At 41.6% G+C, this 23,197-nt stretch overlaps 1 protein-coding gene across 19 annotated transcripts in view; it reads right to left on the bottom strand.

The window, feature by feature from the left end:
• PTK2 (protein tyrosine kinase 2) overlaps positions 1–23,197 on the bottom strand; it is a 191,037-nt gene that overhangs the window by 89,059 nt on the left and 78,781 nt on the right. For all 19 annotated transcript variants that reach the window (XM_027713070.2, XM_027713054.2, XM_027713052.2 and 16 more), the window contains 3 exons: positions 19,883–20,109; positions 7,823–7,989; positions 379–466 (listed from right to left, as the gene is read on the bottom strand). In XM_027713070.2, coding sequence (XP_027568871.1) covers positions 379–466; positions 7,823–7,989; positions 19,883–20,077 — 450 coding nt within the window. In that variant the 5' untranslated portion in view covers positions 20,078–20,109. The remainder of the gene's footprint in view (positions 1–378; positions 467–7,822; positions 7,990–19,882; positions 20,110–23,197) is intronic.

The raw sequence follows: 23,197 nt of genomic DNA, 5'->3' as shown, positions 1-23,197 counted from the left end.
CCAGGAAAATAACCTAACAATACAAGCAGAATGAATATTTGACGGTTTGTAGTGAAATTGTCACTTATTTACGCTTGCAAAAATGAAGAACTTCAACAATTTCATAAAGTGTGATTAACTGTAAGAAGCCAGTGGAACAACAGTCAATTTTATCTGAGTTAAGACAACTGCACAATTACCTTGTCCTTGGAAAATATTCCTCACTGCTTCCCAAGGAGAAAGGTGTCATGGGCTTTCTGCCCTTTCTGCTTTATGGATGCAACCTTAAATTTTTTCCAGTTTCTGTTTCCACAGTGATGTGTCACCCACAAAAACAAATCCAGAGTCTTCCAAACGGAGCAAAATCAGCAAAAGACAAAGTAGTAGAACTCAACATACCTGCTGATAGAAAAAATTTAGAGTGGGTTTGTCCTCAGTGAACTGGTTTAGAAATCCTTTTGGCAAATACCGAATTCTTAATTCATATCTGAAAAGCAAAAAGAAGAGAATTAGAACTGCTGAGCAACAAATGACAGTTAAGATTTACTCACATATTAAAGATGCCTTCAAACTTTCTTAAAAGTAAGGATAAAATCAAAACAAATTTAGAATTTCTAAGTAGTGCAAAATTTCCTCCGAGTAATCAAGAGAACTAACCTGGAATTTACCTGTACCTGACACTTCATACAGATGTTTACAAAGGACCTTTGTAACAGAAGCAAACAGAGCCCTGCTGCCTTCTCAGAGCTTCAGAGAGGACAGAAACATCAAGACTCGGAGCAGATAAAGCTCCAAATCCATGGGAAGGGAGGCCCCAACTAGGTGACAACAGCAGATGAGCTGCCAGAACCACTGACAAGACCTCTGGCAACAGCTTTTATCTCTGGTTATCACAAGCAGGTACTTAAAACACTGATCTGCTGCTCCAAGAGTGGCAAACACTGTCACTCCCCAGGGAGCCACATCCTACAGACAGAACAAGGAACAGGACTCTGCTCCTACTCTGAGTGATCTCTAATATTCACCTCTGAATTTTCCATGGGTTTTGAAGGGATTTCTCTGTATAAGAGGTTTCCTGCTCCCTTATTCATTGTCAGGACACACACAAAAGCCCAAGAAACCAGTTTTCAACCTGACAGCCACACTGTTCAAGTTAACAGTACACCACAAGTGAGGGAATTCACAATGAGCCTTGATCCATGACTACATAAATCAGTGTCCTTTCTCAAACCTAAACTTCTGCTTCCAACCCCTAAAGTTAGTATTATTGCTTGTCCTGTGGTAACAGACCACAATGTTTGACACACTGCTTGCTTCCTCCTCTGACACATTCCTTCAATGAAATTCTGATAATAAATGTCTCCCTCCCTTTGGCTGTGCCAATACAGCATATCCTAAATAACACTCTTTACAGTCCTTCCCAAAATAAGTATATTTAACAATCTACTTATGATAAGAGCACGTATTACAACATTTCACTCTGTTGGCTTCAACAGGACACTTTTCAGCAAGTGATTTGGCTGCCTGTTATCAAGATTTATATGGGGACTGGGTAAAAAGTTACTAGGAATAAGTGCTGCTTAGGAATTCCACTGCAAGTAGAAGTTGCAATGTTCTTATTTGCTATGAAATCCTTGAAAATAAATTGTCCTGTCAGAAACTGTCAAAATAAGGGAAACATTTGGAAACTGTAAACGCATGCACACACTGTATACAAATCAGGGACACTTAGAGGGATGTTTTTTGTAGTATGGCAATTTATTTCATAATTACTTTGCACAGAAAACATGTTCTTAAATTAAAGAGTCTTCAGGCTGTAGGATATACAGGGAAGGTTTGAGAACACCTGAGAGAGAGCAGATTTAGAATATAATAAGGAAGAAATGTTTTGTGATGGGGGTGATGAGACACTGCACCAGGCTGCCCAGAGAAGCTGTGGCTGCCCCATCTCTGGAAGTGTTCAAGGCCAGGTTGGACGGGGCTTGGAGCAACCTGGGACAGTGGAAGGTGTCCCTACCCATGGCAGGGGGGCTGGAGTAGACAATCCTTAAAGGTCCTTCTCAATCCAAACCATTCTCTGATACAACACAGCCATGTATTAACAGAAACATTCCAAGTCAGAGTTAAGACAAACTTTCACAAATTAGTCTAACCTGTGAAAGCTCACAAATCACCTTCTATTGCCCATCAGCCTGTATGTTCCATGACACAGTACACATATCTAATTATTCCCTAAAATTTTAGATATCAGCCAAACTGTACCTCCAGGTATTTACGTGCCAGTGAGAAAAGGCAGCACGAGCACATTGTCCACCTGCAGAAAAGTAAAACCTCCCTCATTGCCTGACTCTGCCTTATCCACTAATATCTACAGCTGGACACCACTGCAGAGACTGATGTGGAATAAAACAGGTCTGTGTAAAAGAATTACTTGCTTAGTTTTTTGAGGGGGTCTAGTGCATTTTAGAATCATAGAATCATTAAGGTTGGAAAAGACCTTTAAGATCACTGAGTCCAACACTCAATGCAGCACCACCACCAGGTTTCACCAATAAGCTGTGTCCTCAACTGCCACATCCACATGTTTTTTGAACAGTTCCAGGGATGGTGATTCCATCACTTCCCTGGGTAGCCTGTTCCACTGCATGACTGCCCTTACAGCGAAGCAACTGTTCCCAATATCCAACCTAAACCTCCCCTGGAGCACAGGCCTGATGAGGAGCGGCTGAGGGAGCTCTGGGGGTTCAACCTGGAGAAAAGGAGGCTCAGGGAGGACCTTACTGCTCTCAACAACTACCTGAGAGGAGGTTGTGGCCAGGTGGGGTTGGTCTCTTTTCTCCCAGGTAACAAGTGTTAGGACAAGAGAACACAGTCTCATGTTGCACCAGGAGCAGTTTAGACTGGATTGGATTTTACAAAATTGGATACTGGATATTAGGAAAAATTTATTCATGGAGAAGGGCTGTCAAACACTGGAACAGGCTGCTCAGGGAGGGATTTAAAAGACATGTAGATGTGGCACTTGAGGACATGGATTAGTGGTGGCCTAGGCAGCACTGCATTAATGGCTGGACTTTATAATCTTAGAGGTCTCTTCCAACGCAAACAATTCTGTGATTCTAGAAAGCAGAACACCATTACTCTCTGGGATAAAGAGGAAAAGCAATCTCTCTCTCCTTTAAAGGGACTTGTCTTCTTACCCGAGCAGCTGTGAGAAGTGCTGCTTTTTGCAACAGGATCTCATGAGAAAATCAGGTTAAAGCAAACCAGCTTGGCTGGGACAGTCACCTCGGGTGACCTTCATTACCTATTTATACCCTAATCTCTGACGAGGCCTATGGGAATAAAGAAGATGACTTCCAAAGGCCAGCTCAAGGATGGGCTTGATTTCAATACCCTCTAAATTTCCTGTCTTTGAAGTGCAGCCAAGTGATGAGAATGACAAGTCCCTTACAAACCAGGTCTACTTTTGGAGCAAGTATCTCAGCTGCTGATGACCTCCCTCATCTTTGATAAATTATTACTTTAAGATCACTATCCTACTTAACTGCTCTGCATCTATACTGGGGTACAGAAGCACTCTGACACACAGTGAGCCTCCACTCAGACCTCAGAAAGGTGGGAATCCATATGGTTCACAAGTGGTACAGTGAAGTGACCCTTCCACAGCACAGTGAACATCACTGAGCAGTTCTGGGGGCTTCCCTCTGAGTAACAAGCACTACTTGGGCAGCTGGTGGAGCCAAAAAAGAAAGGATGGCCCAACTCTTAATACTGAAAGAAATAATCCCACCAGTCCCAACCATGTAGGTTGCCTCCAGCAGGTTCTGATTCAGTTCACATCAACAAGAAAGGAACCAGAAGAGAGCAGATGGGAACAAAAAGGGGCGGACAAAGGAGAAGCCTTGTGTGAGTTTAATGAACTGGATCGGCTCACTGAAGGATTAGACAGGCATTAAAGCTCATAGGACTGGATAACTGGAAGCAAGAGAAGGGAGAAGACACACCGTGGAGAGGAGGGGGACAGAGCTGTTGATCAATTTAGCCCCCTCGTGAAACTGTCCCGCAGGTGGTCTGGCCTTTGTGTCTGTGGTGCCAGGGCTTTTGTCTCACAGCTACCAAAACTCACAGCCCAGGACTGCTGAGCACTGGGGTGTCTTCTACCTGTTAGAGCCAAAGCAGGAATGTCACCTGGTCACGAGGACCTGCTTTACAAACCTTAACTAGAGAACCAGGAGGTGTCTAACCTGTGGGGAACACACTGTGTTCCGAGACATACAACTTGTTTCTTGAACCTCTTAGCATTTCCTTTGTGAGGCAAAAAAGGTCAGCAAAAGGAACAATGCTCTGGCACACAGCAATTCTGGAGACATAAAGGAAACTACCTGTGACTGCTGTTTAAGGCTCAGTATTGCAAAAAATGATGAGGGTTGATGCTATCTATGATTTAAGAGTCCCTCATCCTGCTAACCCTGGTTCCCCCACCTGTAATCCTCATCTGTACCCAGAGGTAAAGATGAAGGTTAATGGAGGAAGGCTCTTCTACCTCTCCTCCCCTTGCCCTTGGTAAGATCCAATCATTCAAATAAAAGTAATATTACAAGTGAAGAGGAATTTCCTCAATAAAAATGTGAGTTTAACACCTGCCTTACTGGCATAAACGCTAAGAGGAAACCTGAAGCAGACCAAACCAATTCCAATCTTTATTGCCTTAAAAAGCTCTGGGATTTTGTTTGTATTTTACTTGTCACCTGGGATCACCTCACATGCACAGGTATACAGGCCTTCAGACAAGCAAAAGTTTAAGTAACAGCTACAGTTTATGCTACTGAAAGTTAAACCTAACAGCAGCAGGGTTACTGCAATTCAGTAATGAATAGAACCCTCAGACTGCATCTGGAAGACTACAGTTATTCTGAAGCAATTACATGGAATTACACTCAAATTATACAATGCTTCTATAGTGCTAAATCTTGCACAGCTCAAAGAAATAAGTCAGTATTACCCAGGGTGACATAAACCACAGCAGACTCAAGAAGACTTATTTCCTGAACAAACTACTACAAACAAACAAGTAATTACAACTCTGATCATTTCTGGCAGCATGATTTAGGCCCATTTGAAATTTTGTGATATTGGACAGAATTATCTTCATAGCCAGAGAGTAAAATAAAATGGAAACAGGATATTTGGTTTGACACAGTTAACTAGCATGAACATTCCTAGAGTAAACATACAGTGACGATGCAGACACAGGCAATAAAATGCTTCTTTTTGATCTTTAGTGCCCATCTTTCTTCTTTGTAAGAAAAAGTAAAGCACTAGGTCTTTACTGATTTTTATTTAAAACAAATAAAAAATCCACCACAAGACAGCAAAGGTTTGAACTATCTCATGCTAAATACAAACCTTTTTATAGCATGAAGCAGGTTGAACTACTATAATACAAAAGCAAATGTGAGGTGTGAACACTTCCAGGGATGGAGCCACACTTCCTCTAGGCAACCTGTGCCAGTGCCTCAAAACCCTCACAGGAAACAATTAGTTCCTAATATCTAAACTAAACCAGGCCTCTGTCAGTTTGAAGCCATTCCCCCTTGTCCTGTCACTTCATGCCCTTGTCCTAAGTCCCTCTCCAGCTCTTTTGTAGCACCTTAAGTTACCGGAAGGTTCTCTAAGGCCTCCCCAGAGCTTTCTCTTCTCCAGGTAAGAAATACCCCATTTCTTCCCTGCATTAACTCATCTTCTGCAGGATCACCACCAGCACCAAATAGAAGCTGCATGTACAGGATATGGATTTTATTCTGCTGACTTTTGTGTATAGCCCACTCATAATCCATGTAACTTCTAGTACCTGGATTAGACCAGGAGAATTCCAAGTTCTAATTTCTGAACACTGTCAATATAAAACCCTTTTAATTTAGATGATTAAAAAAAAAGAAAAAAACAACCACATGTGACTCAATTTTAGTGGTTTATTAACACTATAGGAAGCTTTTCATTTAAGAACCATTCCAAGACTACTTCCCCTTTAGTAATCTAAATATTTCTACAAGTACTGTCATATGATCTTAGACACTCTGCTATGGTATTACAAATATGACAGCAGCATTTTGATTATGCACAGCAAATCTCTCTGGGTTTAAAAGGTATGTCACGCTGCATGGATTCGATAACACATTAAATGACACTTTGGAAAGGTATTGAATAATTTACACCCTATCACAGCTCTTTCATGAGTATTTTATACAATTCCTTTCCACAAACTTCAAAACAATATCTAACTTTGCTTTTAAAACCAATTAAACGTGTTCTGCAATGTGTATGACGCGAGTTGTACTGCCTAATAAAAATGGAACTGACACTTGTACATTAGGTAACAAATTTCCACAGCATAAATTATTCACATCTTATCAACCACATGATACCACCACTATCCTGGAAAAGTTCAGGAATCTTCTCCTTTCCAAGCTGTGATTTTACAGTATTATCAATGAAAAATTACTTGTGATCCATGCACATCTCAGGAACAATAAAATGTAGCACGCACAGAAGACAACGTGCAACATTTCTGAAACCCAGCTTTTAAACGTTCCTAATTTCTTTGAATTTGTGGAATTTGTTAAATCTGGGACCTTAAAGAAAATTTATAAATAAAGATTGCCAACTGTGACATCTGCTAGACTAAAACTCCATTTGAGAGAAATTAAGTATAGACTATTCACAGTAATTTTCCAGAAGGTATGCGCAGTCTTTAAAATAACTTCTGCATAAACTGTGGTTATGAACATAAACCACAGAAACAGATGCATAACCTCCCTGCCATGAACTAGTAATCACCAGTTTTGGTGTTCCCAGGAGAGTTTAGTCACGTTTGACAGTATTTTGAACTCTGAGCTCCCCGTCCTCTCTGGTAGACTATTATGTTTTTCTGCACAAATAAACTTCAGTTTTAAATATACTTTAGTCTTCTCTTGTCTTTCTACCAGGAAAGTGGACAGTGTTTCTCTCCTTCCTCGCCTGCCCACATCCTCTCCTGAATGTGAACCATCAGCTCGCCCTCCTAAAAAGCTGAAGAAACCCAGGTCACACCACTTCTTGGAAGCAACTAACCAGATCATGAAAATATCTCAGCAAATGTTATGAAAAAAACCTCAAAATTCTGCAGTGACCTTTTCTATTGTTCAATGCTCCTGGTATAACTTGAGAAGATCAGTCAGAAGGAAGGCAGATGTCACTCACTGCTCTGGGTCTCAATATAAAGAAGTTTAACAACTGAAGTTTTTCCACAGTCGAGGCATAAACTGATTTTTTACTGCATTTCGCTCTTTTCAAATCACATTTCTCCTACTTATATCTATGTACAAGTATTTATATATATATACACACACAAATACCACCAGTAGTTAACAATATCTTTTTGGCTTTATTTAAATAACAAGATTTATCCTGCTAAAATTGCAGCAGTGTGCTTATACCATAAAAAGGAATAGTTTTTCTGTCCTAAAACTTTTAAGGATGACGAAACTTGCAGATTTCAAGGCAAATGAACAGGAGATTTCTGTTCCTATTTTATGCTTTCTCTAAATCCCAGGTTTCTCTTCAGTTCTCTTCGGTTTGCAGGAGCCCTTCATAAAAACAAAACCCCCTTAAAGCAAACAAAACACCGCTTACAGCTCTCAGTGAAAAGTTTGGTGGGTTTATTTCCCCCACCGTTCCACCATCTCCATTCTACCACAAGAGGATCTTCCTTAATAAAAAAAATTACAGAATATTTTGTAATGACAAGGCAAAAAGAGTTACACGACTCGACTTTTGACACTGAACAGACTTATACTCTTACTTCCATTCTTCTGGAGGGTGGGCTAGTTCAAATTTCTCTCTCACATTGGACACCCCCATGTCCAGGTGTAGCCAGTGAACTTCCTCAGACTGCAGGTGACTGAGCCGTAACCCATAGCAGGCCACATTTTTCACTTTGTGACTGTCCACAATCTTCTGAATTATGCCCTAAAACAGAGAAACACACACTCCTTACAAGCCGTGAAATGCAACGCATAGAGATTTTAAACATTTAAAATATTACTATGTAATACCCTACACAAAATACTAAGCAATAAATCAGGTAGCACCTTTATTAAGAATACTAAATATATTTAAATGTAAGCTGCTATTTCAGACAATATTTACAAATTCTGAAGTTTTACCAGTATGGCTTCATGAAACATCAGTAAATAAATTTCTGTGCATTTTATCAGAATTAAGCCATATTTCCTCTATGTAAAACAGAATAACATGAAAGCCAAAATATAAAAAGCAGATTTGTGGATGAAAGCAGGATGTATTTGTTCAAAGAAATCACCTTTTAAAAGTCAGTCTCCAACTAGAATTGGAAAATCTAAAGACTTTCATCTCTTTAGTGCCCCAACAGCCAGGATTTGGGAGGTCACACCACAGCCCCTTGTTTCCTTCGCTCCTCCCACTCATTTTCTCCTGAAATTCAGCACAGATCTCTTATAAAACGATGCAAAAGACAATTATCTGACAAGATCTTTAAACAAAACAAATGCCCTGAGGTAAATTTCAGAGTTTGAGGATCTCTTGCCCAAGAAAGGAACATTTCAAATAAAACCTCAACAGGTGCCATTTCCCTTCCATGTCAGACATTCAACAGGTCTAAAACGCAGTACCCAAAAATCAAACGTGTTAGTGGAGCAGGGATGAGCAGGTGCAGCATGTCCTGATCTTATCCCGATTAGGGAGCCAGCAGGAGATCCAAGGGCTGCCTCACAGCCCAGTGAAGGGAAGGTTCCTCTCCCTGCAAGGTGGCAGATCCCCTTCGGTACAGAGTTCAGGGCTCAGCAGGAGCACAGGGTATCACTGCTCCCAGACACTTCTGCCAGGAATTCACAGCCCTTGGCGTGTGAGGCTGTAATGGCCTGAAAACTTCCTACTGAAAATGCTCATGTGTGAGTGTGCACAGAGATACAGATACACACACACACATATAAGCCCACGATGATGCACAAGCTGCTGATTCTTGCTCAGAAGTGCAGAAAACATCAACAGGTGAGTCAGTTGGAAGTTCTACAAGAGCCCAAGGTGGGATACTGGAGTGAGTTAGGCAAAAGGCTTTTTATAGGATGACACTGTGGGTCTGGAGCACAAGCCTGGTGAGGAGCAGCTGAGGAAGCTGGGGGTGTTTAGCATGGAGAAAAGGAGGGTTGGGGGGACCTTAATGCTCTGTAACTCCTTGAAAGGAGGCTGCAGCCAGGTGGGGGGTTCAGTCTCTTCTCCCAGGTAAGTGGCCTCTTCTCCCAGAGGAAAGGGCCTAAAGTTGCACCGGAGGAGGTTTAGATTGGATATCAGAAAAAATATCTTCCCTGAAAGGGTTGTCAAGCATTGAAATAGGCCACCCAGGGAAGCAGTGGAGTCATTCCTCGAAGTGTTCAAAAAACACGTGGATATGGCACCTGAGGACACTGCTTAGTGCTGAACGTGGTGGGGACCGGGTTGATGGCTGGACCTGATGACCTCAGAGATCTTTTCCAACCTAAATGATTCTATCACTGCTTCTGAAAATTTGTTATTTTATATCCCAAAGAAGTTGTTTAAGACCCTGATTCTGCAAATTAAGCAAGCAAAAAAAGACAATTAAGGAAGCACTAAATCTGAATCGAGGGGGAAGATGACACATGTAGGAGTGGAATCATGCTGTTAGTGAGGTGATATCAAGCTGTTAAATCAGCTCACACATCTCAAACTGCAACCTTTAAATAATCTTCCAGAAGCAATGCAGTGAAATGTATAACAAAATTTTTTAAAGCCGACAACAGGCAAAGAGGTGACACCAGGCAAGCACACAGGGCACTTCCCAAGTGCTCTCCTAACCTCAGACTATTTTTATCCCAGTGGATTTCCCAAGCCAAGCATTGTTTGTCATTCATCAGCCTTCAGTGAAACTCTTCCAATTACTCATTCTGTCTCCTCTTAAAGCAGTTAACTTTTTGCAGCCTTCCCCAGCAATTCCAAAGGTCTATGATCAGGTCAGTGAACCGCTTTAAATCTGAATTAAATGTAAATTGGTTAAGTTTGTTTCTTGCCTGCATTTGAGGGTCTTTGTATCTAATATTACAAAGGATAACAGTTGCCTGTATCCCTGGAAACACACAACAACCACCAAGAGCTCTGAGAAGCCAGAGAGACACATTTAACCTCTTCTTCACCCAAGGCACAATCTCTGCTTAGTTAGTAAAGCCTAACATTTTGGCAGACAAGCTCTCATCCAAGGGGAATGCTGCCAGCTTTTCAACATGCAAACAGAAGAGATTCATTCATTTCCATCTCTTCCTGCAGCCTGCACAGAGCACGTAACGTACAGCATTTCTTTTTGGAAATCCATCCCTTCCCCTGTCTCTGACACTGTCAGTTGATAATGAAAACGGAGGCACACGTTCTTAAATGATATTATGTCTACTGTGATAAGAAACAGCCTTGGAAAGGAAAAAAATTAGGGCAAAATTATCTATGACCCTGAACCACTGAAGCTACTGATGCATAAGGCTCAGCTGAAACCATTGGTGTTTACTCAGGAAAGAATCAAGTCGGACATCTCAGACTCTCTCTAATCTTCAGGTTGGGATTTTATAAGGACTGAAGAAGCCAGATGTCCTAATTCCCACTAACAGTGAGGGAGATTTTTAAGCCTCTATGCTTTTTGTTTCATCAATCCATGCTAAACCTATCACAGAATCAAAATGATGGTAAACATTATGTAGGAAGGGTACACCATCCCTTCTGGCCAGGTAGTTGGTATCACCCCAAGAAAAGAATTAGTAATAATTAGTACATACAGCAAATCAAGAAAAAGTCAATGCAAACACTAAGGAGACAGCAGCATGGGTGCAAAAGAGGTCAAGTCCAAGTGTTTGAAAACATATTCTAAGAAGTCATGTATTCTCAGGAAAGAAGAAGTGATGCTTTATGTGAAACAAACACTTTCGGTGGCTCCTCTCTTGTTTAGGAAAGCCACAGAGATCACTCCAGATGCTATCAAACCACAGCCAGAAACAAAAAACAGAGAAATAAGGAAATTGGGTGATTAAGACACTAAAACTAAGACACTCCTTTGGTTTGCAGGGGAGGCCTCTCAAGTAAAACATCTATTTGGTTATTTAACTTTTTTTTAATAAACCAGAGAATTTGAATTTTAAAACATTTAGAGGCACACCTTCCATCAAAAGAACCCAGCAGCACAACACACACACAGGACAGCGAGTTCCCCTGCAGCACCACAGGGTTTGTTTTATCTGGCTGCTCTTTCCAAACAGTCCAAGATTAATCTCCAAGACTTGCACTGGCACTGCAGCCATCACCAGGTCAGTGCACTTAACCCTGATCAGTACTAAACAACATGTTCAGTATCCTCAAGCCCTGGACATCCTCCACAGACCCAGTGGAGACGTCTGGAATGTCAAACAAAGCCACTGCCATCACTCCAGGATGGGTGACAACCTCTCTGCCTTCCACAGTGGCACTGTGAGGAGCCCTGCCAGCAGCAGCCTGATGTTCTCTGTGGCAGTGATCAGAATGCTTAATCACAAGTTTCCAGACAAACAATTTAACTGCTTAACCACTGCACAATAGTGTCTACAGCATCCTGCTGAGACATGTCACCACAGCGCTTGAACTGGAAGCACAGCCAAAGAAATCCAAAATCTCTCCAGACTCTGCTCCAACCCGCCTGGTAGCTCAGGAAGCTCCTCAGATGCATTCTTGAGTGGAAAAAAACAGGTACGGAACACCAGAGTTTCACCCTGGATTACAAACTTCTGACTTCCAAATAATCACAGCCAGAATACTCGTCTTGGAGCTTAACTCCAGCAGAAACCTACTCCAGAATGAGATTTCACTGTGGGTAAATGGGGTACCTCCATAAATTCCTCTGAGGAGTTTTCATGTGTCTGTTGGCAACTCCCTACAACTGCAAGGCAGTCACACAATCACGGGCCCCTTGAATGCTGTTTACCATAATCACATTGACTTTAATTAGGTTTCCAAAGCTGACATTTACATCCTGAACATAAAATAGGCTGATAGAGCTGAGCAAGAGAGAGTGGGAAGCCCCCAGAGGAATTTCCTATCAACAACAGATAGGTCACCTTTCCCTCCCTTTACCCCAGAGGGAAGAAGAAAAAGCTTTTTCTACAGCTAGAAAACTCGATAGCACTCATTTTTACTCATTTGTCTAAAGAACCCACAGATATTCAACACAGCTAATTTGAAAATTAATATTTGTCCTAAATCAGGAGAACGTGGCAAAAAACCCATTTACAGTAGAGTGTATTTGAATGTTGAAAAATCAAGACAAGACCAGAGAAAGGTCAAAAGGCACAGGGCTCTCCCAGTATGTACCAATACTACCTCATCCTTTTGTAAATGAGGGAAAATGAATTGCTTGCTTGTAAATTAACAGAGCTGATGTGCTACTATGAATAAATTGAAGATGGAATAATATACTCCCAGTGTGACTACAAACCTAATTTCCTTATTTAGTAGGAAGGAGAAAGTTTCTTGTACTAGAAAAAGTCTTTAAGGAGCTCCTCTGATATAGGGACAGTGTGCTAATGTTTGTGCAGCCCTTCAAATATGTCAAACACTATCTATATCAAGTATTGGAACTCCTGATGAGAGATTTATATGGGGAGCTTAAATGAAAAACTGGACAAAAGTAAATGACACAGCTCTGATGGAAATTAACTTAAAATTTCTCTAAAGGAAAACTCTAGAGCGTGCTCACAACACCAAAAGCTGGCTTGTCCTCAGATAACACCACGTCTGACATTCAAAGAGAAAAGCCCACATGCATCTTTTTCTCATTATGGTGCTTTCTCCGGTGCTGATCCAGCAAACAAGTTTCTATATTTTATGATAAACTAGACTGGGGAACTGATCAGGATGAACAGGACTCTGCCACTGAAACCCTACAAGTTTATATTGAAAATACCACCTGAACAGAGGCTGTGCTGGTGTGCCCAGGGTCCTGTCACCTTTCCAGTCCAGAGACACCCTCGGCTCAAGCACCTCATCTACTCAAGTGCCTCAGAGCCTTTCACAATCAGGCCATACTCGCATCTGTCATCCCAAGCACCTCTCCACACCCACACATAATTCCATAGGGAACCCTCCAAGCACATGCCAACAGGACTGACAGAGCAGAGCTGGTACAGCCCTACTTTCCAGTCTTCTTGGATGAATTAGCACTTTTCTGATCCTACTGCACACTTCCCAAATAAACATAACAGTGTTTGAAATGTTGACAGTAAGTTTAGTTTTCCAGAGCTTAACATCAAAAGTAATGTGGGCAACAGATCAAGGGAGGGGATTCTGCCCCTCTATTCCCCTCTGGTGAGACCCCACCTGGAGAACTGCATCCAGCTCTGGAGTCCCCAGCACAGGAAGGACAAGGACCTGTTGGAGCAAGGCTGCAAAGGTGATCAGAGGGCTGGAGCACCTCTGCTGCAGAGACAGGATGTGAGAGTTGGGGTTGTTCGTTATGGGTAAGAAAAGGCTCCAGGGGGACCTTAGAGCCCCTTCCAGTACCTAAAGGGGCTCCAAGAGAGCTGGAAAGGGACTTTTTGCAAGGGCATGGAGTAACAGGACAAGGGTGAATGGCTTTACACTGAAATAGAGTAGGTTGAGTTTAGATATTATGAAGTTTTTTTACAGTGAGGGTGGTAAAACACTGGCATAGGTTGCCCAGAGAGGTGGTGGATGTCTCATCCCTGGAAAGATTCAGACCAGGCTAGACTGGGCTCTGAACAACCTGATCTAGTTGATGTCCCTGCTCATTGCAGCAGGGCTGGAATAGATGACCTTTAAAGGTCCTTTCCAACCCAGATTTTTCTGATTCTGTATTTCACTATTCCTTATCCTCAGTTGCACTTGCAAAGTCTAAGAGCTCCCTTGGGTCCAGTTCTTGTATGGTTAAGTACTGATGAAGGATGTGCTGTTCACTTGAAATCATCTACAGATCTAGGTGTCTTCTGAAAAAAAACATCAGAGGGCTATTTATATTGGTTTTAAAATGCTATTTTGCATGTGCATCTCACCCAAGGCTATCAAGAGTATTCTGCACAAGTAAAACAGGAATTCTAAAGCTCAAGTCTGTTATAATCAGATAGATTATCACAGTACCATACACCTTTTTTCTACTGTTTACATTTGAGTCCTTATATTTTTTTCAGGTTCTCAGAAGGGAGGCACCTCCAAACTAACAGTACAACCATGCCTTGTTCACCTGGTACAAAGCAGGCACACAGAGGAGAGAAGGAAGGAAGGGATGTAAATTGTACTGATTTTCTAGCTCTTATACTAGATCAGGAATGATTTTATACATTTTTTACATACATCTGGTTGATGTTAGAATCAGTGGATTCCAGTCTGCTTCTATACATCAAATAGTTCCACTACCTCAAAGCACATATATTACTATATACACATAGAAATTAGATTTGAATATGTAACCATTGCTGTATACAGCAAACTTCACCACAAATACTAACCTGGCATGGTTTGCAGTCCTGCTACTGCTCAGACTTTTTCCACAGAACTTTTTCCACAGGTGTGACCAATCTGCTCATCCTGTTACTGTATTATCATGAGTCTATTTTTAAAGAGAAATCCCATAGATAAAACCTTTTCTGAGGAATACACTTGCATCTCCTTTACAGACAGCAGCAGATACATTAGAGCAGCCCTACCACATGCTCATTCTCCTATAACTCTTCAGGCTTCTGGTGGGTTTAGGAGGAACTGAGCAGCAACAAAGCACATCTGGCCCATTCCACAGTTGGGAAGCAGTGAGTTCAACTGCTGGATATCTGGTCAACCAGAACCAGTATGGTGTAGACCAGCCCTGCTCCAGACTAGCCACAGTAGGCTTTTGGGACCTTTTGTCCAGATATTGGGTCAAAATAAGGCGGGTTTAAAAAAGGGGGACAGACTTGGAGGACAGAGATGAAGGTGAACGGGTGGAATTGTGGCTGGAAGTTAAGTCTCCTCTGTGACTGAGGCTGGACTGACAAATCTCTTGCCTTTTTCAGAACAGGCAACATTCTTGGGAAATGTCTGGAAACAGGAATGCTGCTCATCAATAAAGCTTTAATACTCTATTCACTAGCGGTGCATACTACAGTGCCAGCATAAACAGGGATTTCCTTTCTTCCCCCAGCCTCCTCAGCTGTGTCAGTTTGCAAGACGATGCAGCTAACAAGATTACAGAACTGATCTGGATTAAAGGCAACAGTAAAACAAGCATTCATTTTAACTTGGACTGAGTCTGCCAAACAGTCACACACCACCTATGCCAGCACAACTACGGTGGTAGCACAAGAAAACAAACAGCAAGAAGGGAGCTGGCACAGCTGCCAGAAGAAACACGTGTCTAACCAGGATAAATTTGAATTGTAGACCTTTGCACTACACAATGTTTCCACTCCTCCACCACAAACTGCATCTCCAATCGAGTACTCTGGTCTCTTATACTACAAGGTAAAAGTACAGCATGGATTGAATGGGAAACAAACAGGAAAAAACAACCAAGAAATACTAACACAGCAATGCAGTTGAATAAACTACTTTAGAGATGACTCAGCTGAATGTGCTTCAGCCCTTCTAAAAAGTTCAACTTAGGGAACAGACTGGAATACACAACCTTCCAATCCTGCACCCATACCTTCTACCTGTGAAAAGTAAGATTTTGCAGGTGGATAGGGAAGTTGATGAACTAGCTCTGGTCTTTTACTATGATGTAGGGATCGGACACAGCCAAAGCATGTCAATTTTTTTAAGGTTAGATATATTCTTACCCTTAGCTAAGGATGTTTTTCTTTTTTTTATTCAGCTTTTTGAGTTCTTATTCTGTCAATATTAAAGAAGCTGACATTTTGGGGTGGTACTGGATAGAAAAGGAAGAAAAAGACATCCAAATTATGAATAGGTTCAGAGAGCCCTGGACATTGTACCCTTACTGGTTCAACCACACTTCTCTCTAACTCCAGAAATAAGGACAAAGCTGACAGCTGGAAGTTTTAATGTTGTCTCTATCCAGTTTATGTTTTAGACAGTGTAACAAAACTGGAAGAAAATAAACCTGTATGAGGATCATGGTAGGATGCATGTCTGGCAATAACCTGGTTTGAGATTTGTGGTTATTACTTCCATATAAATAATGCCACCTTTACATCTCACAGCTACTAGTCAAGAATCAAGGACAAGCTTTAAGGGCTAGAAATTTAAAAGAAGGTGTAATGGATGCAAGCTGGGCACCTCTGGGGTGGGAAAGCAAGACCATATAGAAGATCTGCACTTCACCAAAAGCCACCCAGTAAGGACTCACATGAGGCTTCCAAACGCCTTTTCTAAAAATCCCAACCCTTCCCACTCCTCAAATCTTCTAAATGCATAGCACTATTTTTTTTTTTTTTTGTCAAATATGGCTACAATTCTGCTTCAACCACAACTTCTGAAAACAGAGAGGTGATTTACTCCAAGTGCTGATCAAGATGTGGTGGCAGTGTTTACTTTCAGGGTGCCCTTGAGCCCAAAGAAATTCCATCTCAGCAACACCCACCTCCTCATATGCCACACCTGGGGCTGTGAGCAGGGCAGAGCATGCCCTGCATTCTCTCCAAGCCCAAAGCCTGGAAATCCCTCCTTGTGCATATGCACCCAGACAACACATCCAAATGAAGTCATACCAAGATAAACAGGGAAGATAAACAACCTTTCTTTCCCTGGAAAATGCATGTCTGTCTACATACACATTCACAGGAGGACACCACTGTTTGCACATTCATAAAAGCCTTTTTTTTCTTCTGGAAGTGAAGCGTGTCTGTAGCATAATACCAAAGGAGAAAAAGGTGAAGAGAGCATGCCAGTTCTTTGAAATCCAAGAAAGCATTTCCCAGAATTGAGAAGCTGCCTCTGCATCCACTGCAGACTACAGCCTTCATCCCTCCAAGGAAACAGCTGTCCTTGAGGGACTAAATCCATCCAGAATAAGCAGAGAGGACCATAGGCCAAAGTTCTCCTCAAAGCAAAGCCTTCGTGTAGCCACACTGTTGTCTTGGTGAAAGGTATTTTAAGACAAACAGTAAGGAAATCACAGTCTGGACTCTTAACAGACTCCTATAGAAAGCCAAGTTCTGTTCCTATGAGCTTAATAACATGAGTTTTAATGAAAAGGGTTTCCTCTCATGATCAAGGATTTGTGGATAAGGCATACAGCTAAAGCACTGTTTCCAATCTACTCTTAGGAAGTAGTGAAAGGCCCTTTTCCTCACTTCTTTGACCGTCAAACACCCCCTTTCCATTCACAAAGTGGACTCTGTTAGAAACAGATGATGTTTCAAACCACAAATCAGGATTTATTTTCCCTTGATATTAGTACTTTCCATGAAGCCCTCTGCTTTAGCAGCAGAAGTACCTTTAATTGGCTCTTCTGGAGATTTCAGACCAAGTCTGACTTCCTTTGAGTACTGGAAATGTTCCCCCTGCCATCATCCCAGCAGCTGTGCTGACCAGGGAAGAGTCTTAAAAGACCTTTTTTCTTTTAATTGCAGAACTGTCTCAAAGACATTCACCTCTGAATATCCCTTCAAAGCTCCTTGGAAACAAGCCAAAGGCCAAACCTAGCTCCAGTCTCCTCCTCAGGTTGTAATTCAGAAGAAATGGAAGCTCTGTCTCCTCCACAAAAGGAGGGAGGGGGTAAAACTAAGGCAAAAAAACCTTCAAGGCTATTTTAATCTTAAATTATTCGGCTTGGTCGAACAGCAGTCATTCCAATGGAATGTAGGCTTGTACTCCAACAAGGGTTTACTGTTTCTAAAATAAATGTCATGGTAATACATCAATGCCAGTCCTTTACTATGGAGTACCTGCACATTCAACAGTCACTGTCCCAGTCTAACAAAATAAAAAAAGAAACACCATTTGTTAAAAGAAGGAAGTTTAACAGCTTCCCATCAGCTTCTTTATCAGGAAAGAAGAACACAAAAATCAAATTTCTTTTGGAAACAACCACCCAATTAAATGTACATATAAGAATTAAAAATTAAGGCAAGCCTCAAATAACTGCTACTTGCCTTTCTTTTGATCCTGTTTTTATACAAAAAAGACATATTCTTGCTTAAAGCAAGAATGTAAATGCAAACTGAGCTCAGCATGGAATTTCTTACAGGGAGTGTAAGTTTTGTATCTTTAAAGTCCATAACCACAGGTATTTTTGAGCTGGAAAAAACAGATTTGATCTCTGCTTTTGTTTTTCAGGTTTTACACACTTCTTCAGAAAAAGAAGCCTCCGTTTCAAGTACCACATTAGGACCCCCGGACATCCACTCACAGGAGAGGTTTGCGAGGTTAAAAACACTGAGACACAGTTTTTCTCTCCTTGTACCAAGTAATACACTTTATGAAATAAATCAATCAGATTAGATATATCAAACCATTGTAATTAAGCCAGGGAGCAACAATGTTTCAAGTGGAACCCCAAAACCCCTATTCCATGTAAAAATAAGTGTATGCAGTTTGATGATAAAGGTTCCTGTTGTACCCCTAATCTGTCTGCTCACCAAATTATCCCTGAATAGAGATATGAGCTTACTGAATTGCCAAGAGACAGATTTCCTGATCATCGCCAATGAAAATCCTTGGATTTCACAGGTGTAAGATCAAGGTCACAAGACCTGTTCCACTGAGGAATGCTCTTGGGTCTTGAGCATATGCAGTCATGGAAACAAACAGTAGAAAAGGAAGAGCAAACATCCAAAACTCTTCAGTATTTTTTTTTACTTGGTTTTCCAGTGGGCAGGAGGAGACAACAGGTCACCTTTACTCTGACAACTCTCTCCCTTCAGCAGCATCTCGTCTTTGGAGTGGATCTGAAGTACTGTTGGAAGGAAGGAGCAGATGGGAACCTGCTTCTACAGCAAGAACCTCACAGCAGAAAACAACCCCCACACCACCTACCACCATGTAAGATTCTGCTCTTGGAGGATAACTAAAAATCAAGCAAACCACAAAAGCATTTTGACATGTTAAACTGAGCTTCATTTCAGTTTAAATACTGCAATACCTCAAAAACTGAAAGAATAAATGTAGTAAAAGGTAAGTATATATCTCAGCATTAAAGATGCTTCAGAATAAACAGTGTTTCCATGCATACATAACATTTCCACATACCTCTAAGATTACAGATACTGACTCTTTAAAAAATCCCAACTTCTGTTGTTTTCCATAGATGAACTGAAGGACAACATTATGAAAATACCAGGGAGGAGGGGAACAAATGGACTTATTGGGGGACAAAAGAGCCCTTCAGCTTAATTTTCTAACACTGTGGGGTAATGAGTTTTCAAACAATATTTTTTTAAAGTGATGTACAAACTATATTTAAACATTTTAAATGTGTGAATGCACACGTATCTTACATTTAAATACAAATTTTATTTTCTGAAACATGAGAAGTGCAATTTAATGTCATCTTTGTCCCAGCTCTCATTCCTGCCATGAGGTGTCACACAGGCTTTTGGGGAGTATAAAGTGGTAAAAGTCAACTAACAGACATCAGTAGTGGCATCTAGACTGACAACCACTGTTCTAAATTTCAAAATAAGAATTCTCATTTCTTTAGAACAATACATAATCATTAAGGTTTTTTATTCTCAAGGCAGGTTGGTACCACTTAAAGCTTCTGAAGTTACTCACAAAATACAACAGGTAAAGATTCTTTTAAAATAAACCACGAAACTTTTGAGTTTGTTTGCTTCCAGACTTTTACCTCTCATTTTTTAAGTTCAAACTTAACCTAAAGACAGCACAAGAATGCTAAACCCAGACTTACACGGACATCAGTAGCATCTCCATGCCGGATAATGCTGGCCCACGTAGTTGGTTCACTGCTGTTTTCAAAGTAGTGGAAAACCTTCAGGACTCGTTCCATGGCCCCCGGGGAACGCTCCATCCCAGTGCTGAGGTGCGTCTTTGCACTCGAACTTGGTGTATGATTCAAGTTTGGATCAAGGTAAGCTGCTGCCATGGTTTTGCTGGATGCTAGGTATCTGTCATATTCTAGAAAAGGGAAACAAAAAAGGAATACATTTTAGTTATACCTGGATTTTACACTGATTTATATAAGGCTTTTACTGGAAAACCATAAAGACTCCTTGCCTTTTTGGAAGGCAACTAAAACAGTTATGTATCTACAAACATAAAAAGTATCCAGATGACTACCAAAGAAACTGCAACCCCATTGGAGCAAATGATCTGAATTTGAACAATACAATCATTTACAAAAGTGGTATCTGAAGCAAACCTCTTCTTTTAGTTTCCCAATGACTTAACCCAGGTCCCTGACAAAGCCTTCAAGACCAAATAGCACCTTCCAGTTTTAACAGGAGTTTCCATCCCTAAAATCTGCCAAGTCTGGTCTTAAGGAACGTCTCCACTACAAAAACGCACACTACCACCAGGCTCTCCTATTGAAGGCTAAGACACTGTCACATCACTTGTTTTGTGTTATTTGGGGAATCAGTGTGACCAGAGCTAAATTCATTCTTTGCTGAGGAAGCATTAAGACTCCTGACCTTCCTCTCATCCACTCCTGAACAAGTTTTATCTTCAGCCACGCTGATTTCCAACTCTGGTGGCAAAAGGCATGCCTTGGTATTAGTCTGCATCTCAAAGGAAAGAGAAGAAAACTGCCTCTTGGCTACTGCTCCTAATTAGTCAGCCACAAGCAGATGGTGTCTGTGAAATCAATGCAGTCCAAGAGAAAAAGAGCAAACAGTACCTTCTTCCTGCCTGCCAGTCTTGAGCATCATTCCAGTCTGCTGGCTGGAGAGCGCAAAGAACTGCAGGGCTTTGCTCCAGGGCTTGGATAAGTGCACAGAGCTTTCCATACCTCCTCCTCTTCACAGTGAGCAGCCAGTGGAGAGGCAGTTTTGAAAATGTGGAGAAGTTAAAAATAAACTAAACTTGATCTTTTTGGCACAGTGCTCCAAACGCCTTTCTGGTAGTAAACTGAACGCCTGAGCCCTGGGTTTACTTCACAGTGAGGCAAGAGAGAGATCCCTGATCCCAGCTGAGCTCCTGTAATGCCTGGCTGCCCCTCAGAGCTTCAGCCACCAACCTGCCACCCACCACGGCGCTCTGCTTCAGGAAACTATCAGGGGAAAAAAAAACCAACCGGTGATTTGTTTTTCAGGGCTGGCTTAGTTTTATACCATGGCTGCCCGAAGCTGCCAGATAGGAAGGGCAGCAGAAGCAGCCTGTGGTCAGGGTGAGGAGTGAGGGGACAGCATCCTCCCCCACAGCAGCAGCTGGTCCTCACACCAGCAAGGCCAAACCACGCCACGAGCTCAGCTACCAGGAATTAACACCAGCAGTATCAGGGCTTGAAATCTAAAGACCGTAGATGACAACATTTGTGAGGCTAAAACAGGACTAGAGGTCTTAAGCATCATCTATCTGATTCAGCCCACAGATAAAGAGGAAGCAACAGCGCATCTGGGCAGGATGTCTTTACCTCTTGAATAAATGGTTGAATTGCATTTGTCCAACAGAACTGTAAGAATTTAACAATGGGCAGACAAAAGGCCTGTAACATCCTGCCCTCAGGGAAGATGGTAGGAGAAATCAAGGAGACTTCTCCCAAACACTCCCCCAGTGTCTGACCATTGAGGGACACTTCCCCCACCTGTCACAGTTTCATATCTGTCTGAAAACTCAAGAAACCACTACAGCTTTATTGTTCCTTTTTTCTGGCTATCAATACACACATCTTAAGCCAACCTTATGCTCACATTGAAGCCTCTCCTCCTCCCCACCCCACCCCAACAGATACAGATCTGAAAATGCCCAGAGCCTCTCAGCAACTCTTGACTTCTCATCAAAAGAGCCTGCCAGCTGTTTTCATATAAACATTGACTTTAAAGCTGAAACAGGTACAAAAATCTCCCCCATGGTAGCTCAAGACCAAGATGACATGACCATACAAGCTCCTGACTGCGGGGCTCCTTTCTTCTAAGGTTAAAATAGCCACGGGTTCACTCCCAAGGCCCACAGCGAGTTTCACCAGGACACATTCAGGCAAATGAAGCCCTTCAACAGTACAACTGCTCAGAATGAAATTGGTTCTCAGGCTCGGACAAAGCCACTGACCTTGTGCAGGATGTTCTACCTCCTTCAGAACATCCTCCCCTACCTCAAGGTCACTAATGAAACCACTGAGCTTTATTTGAAGTTTACATATGAGAACAGCAGGGAAATTTGGTACAAACCAAAGTGAGATGAGTCATTCTTTCATAGAGGAGAACCAAAAGAATGCCTGCTTTAATATTAATTCACCATACTCCATCTACTTCATACACATATTCATCAGGTTTTATGTGGTTGAAAAAGAACAGGGAGAAAAGCTACAGGGAAATACCAAAACAAGCATTTAGAACACCACAGACTTAGTATGGACAATCTACATCCCTTTGGAGCAGAAAAGTGATGCAAGACACCAGTTCCTACACAGAGAAGTGCTCTTACAAGACATAACTTCAATGGACAGGCAAAACACTATTATACTTTTTTCCATATTCATTACATTGAGGGGAAACTGTGGAATTAAACATCAGACTGATAGTACTGGGTAAAGGGTCAATTTTTACAAAGTTTTACTTCACAGAGGTTTTTAAAGGCAAAACAACCCTCTCTGAAAAATTAGAAAAGCAAGTCTTCCTTCAGTTCCTTACAACTTCCTTTAAAAATCCCAATGCTTACTTTATGAAGCACAAAAAGAGCAATAAACTTGATAGCTTGAGGTATAGACACACATGCCATATCTCTGGTTATGGACCTATTAACGTTCCCATTAAAACTAGCCCCTGGGTTTGAGCTTGTAATGTGACTGTAAAACTCTGCCCCAGGCCAAAACTTTGTAAAACACAGCTGCTGTTAAACAACTACTTCACAAGAGCTGCCTGGTTGTTTTATGATACAAAGAAAGCTCAGACAAGACCAGGATGCTTATTTGGACTTTCTAAATTCAAACCAGACTGGCGTGTAATCCTGCCATTACAGACCTCAGTTTAAATGAGCAGCTTTAGTTCTCTTGGTATTAAACAGAAAAGCAGTGTGTGCTACCATGGAGCAGAAACAAGCTACAGTC

Source organism: Pipra filicauda, unplaced genomic scaffold (assembly GCF_003945595.2).
Source record: "Pipra filicauda isolate LSUMZ 115617 unplaced genomic scaffold, ASM394559v2 scaffold251_size2273266_pilon, whole genome shotgun sequence".
NCBI lineage: Eukaryota > Metazoa > Chordata > Aves > Passeriformes > Pipridae > Pipra > Pipra filicauda.
The sequence above is the reverse complement of the archived record's forward strand: the minus strand, read 5'-3'. Positions and strand labels throughout refer to the sequence as shown.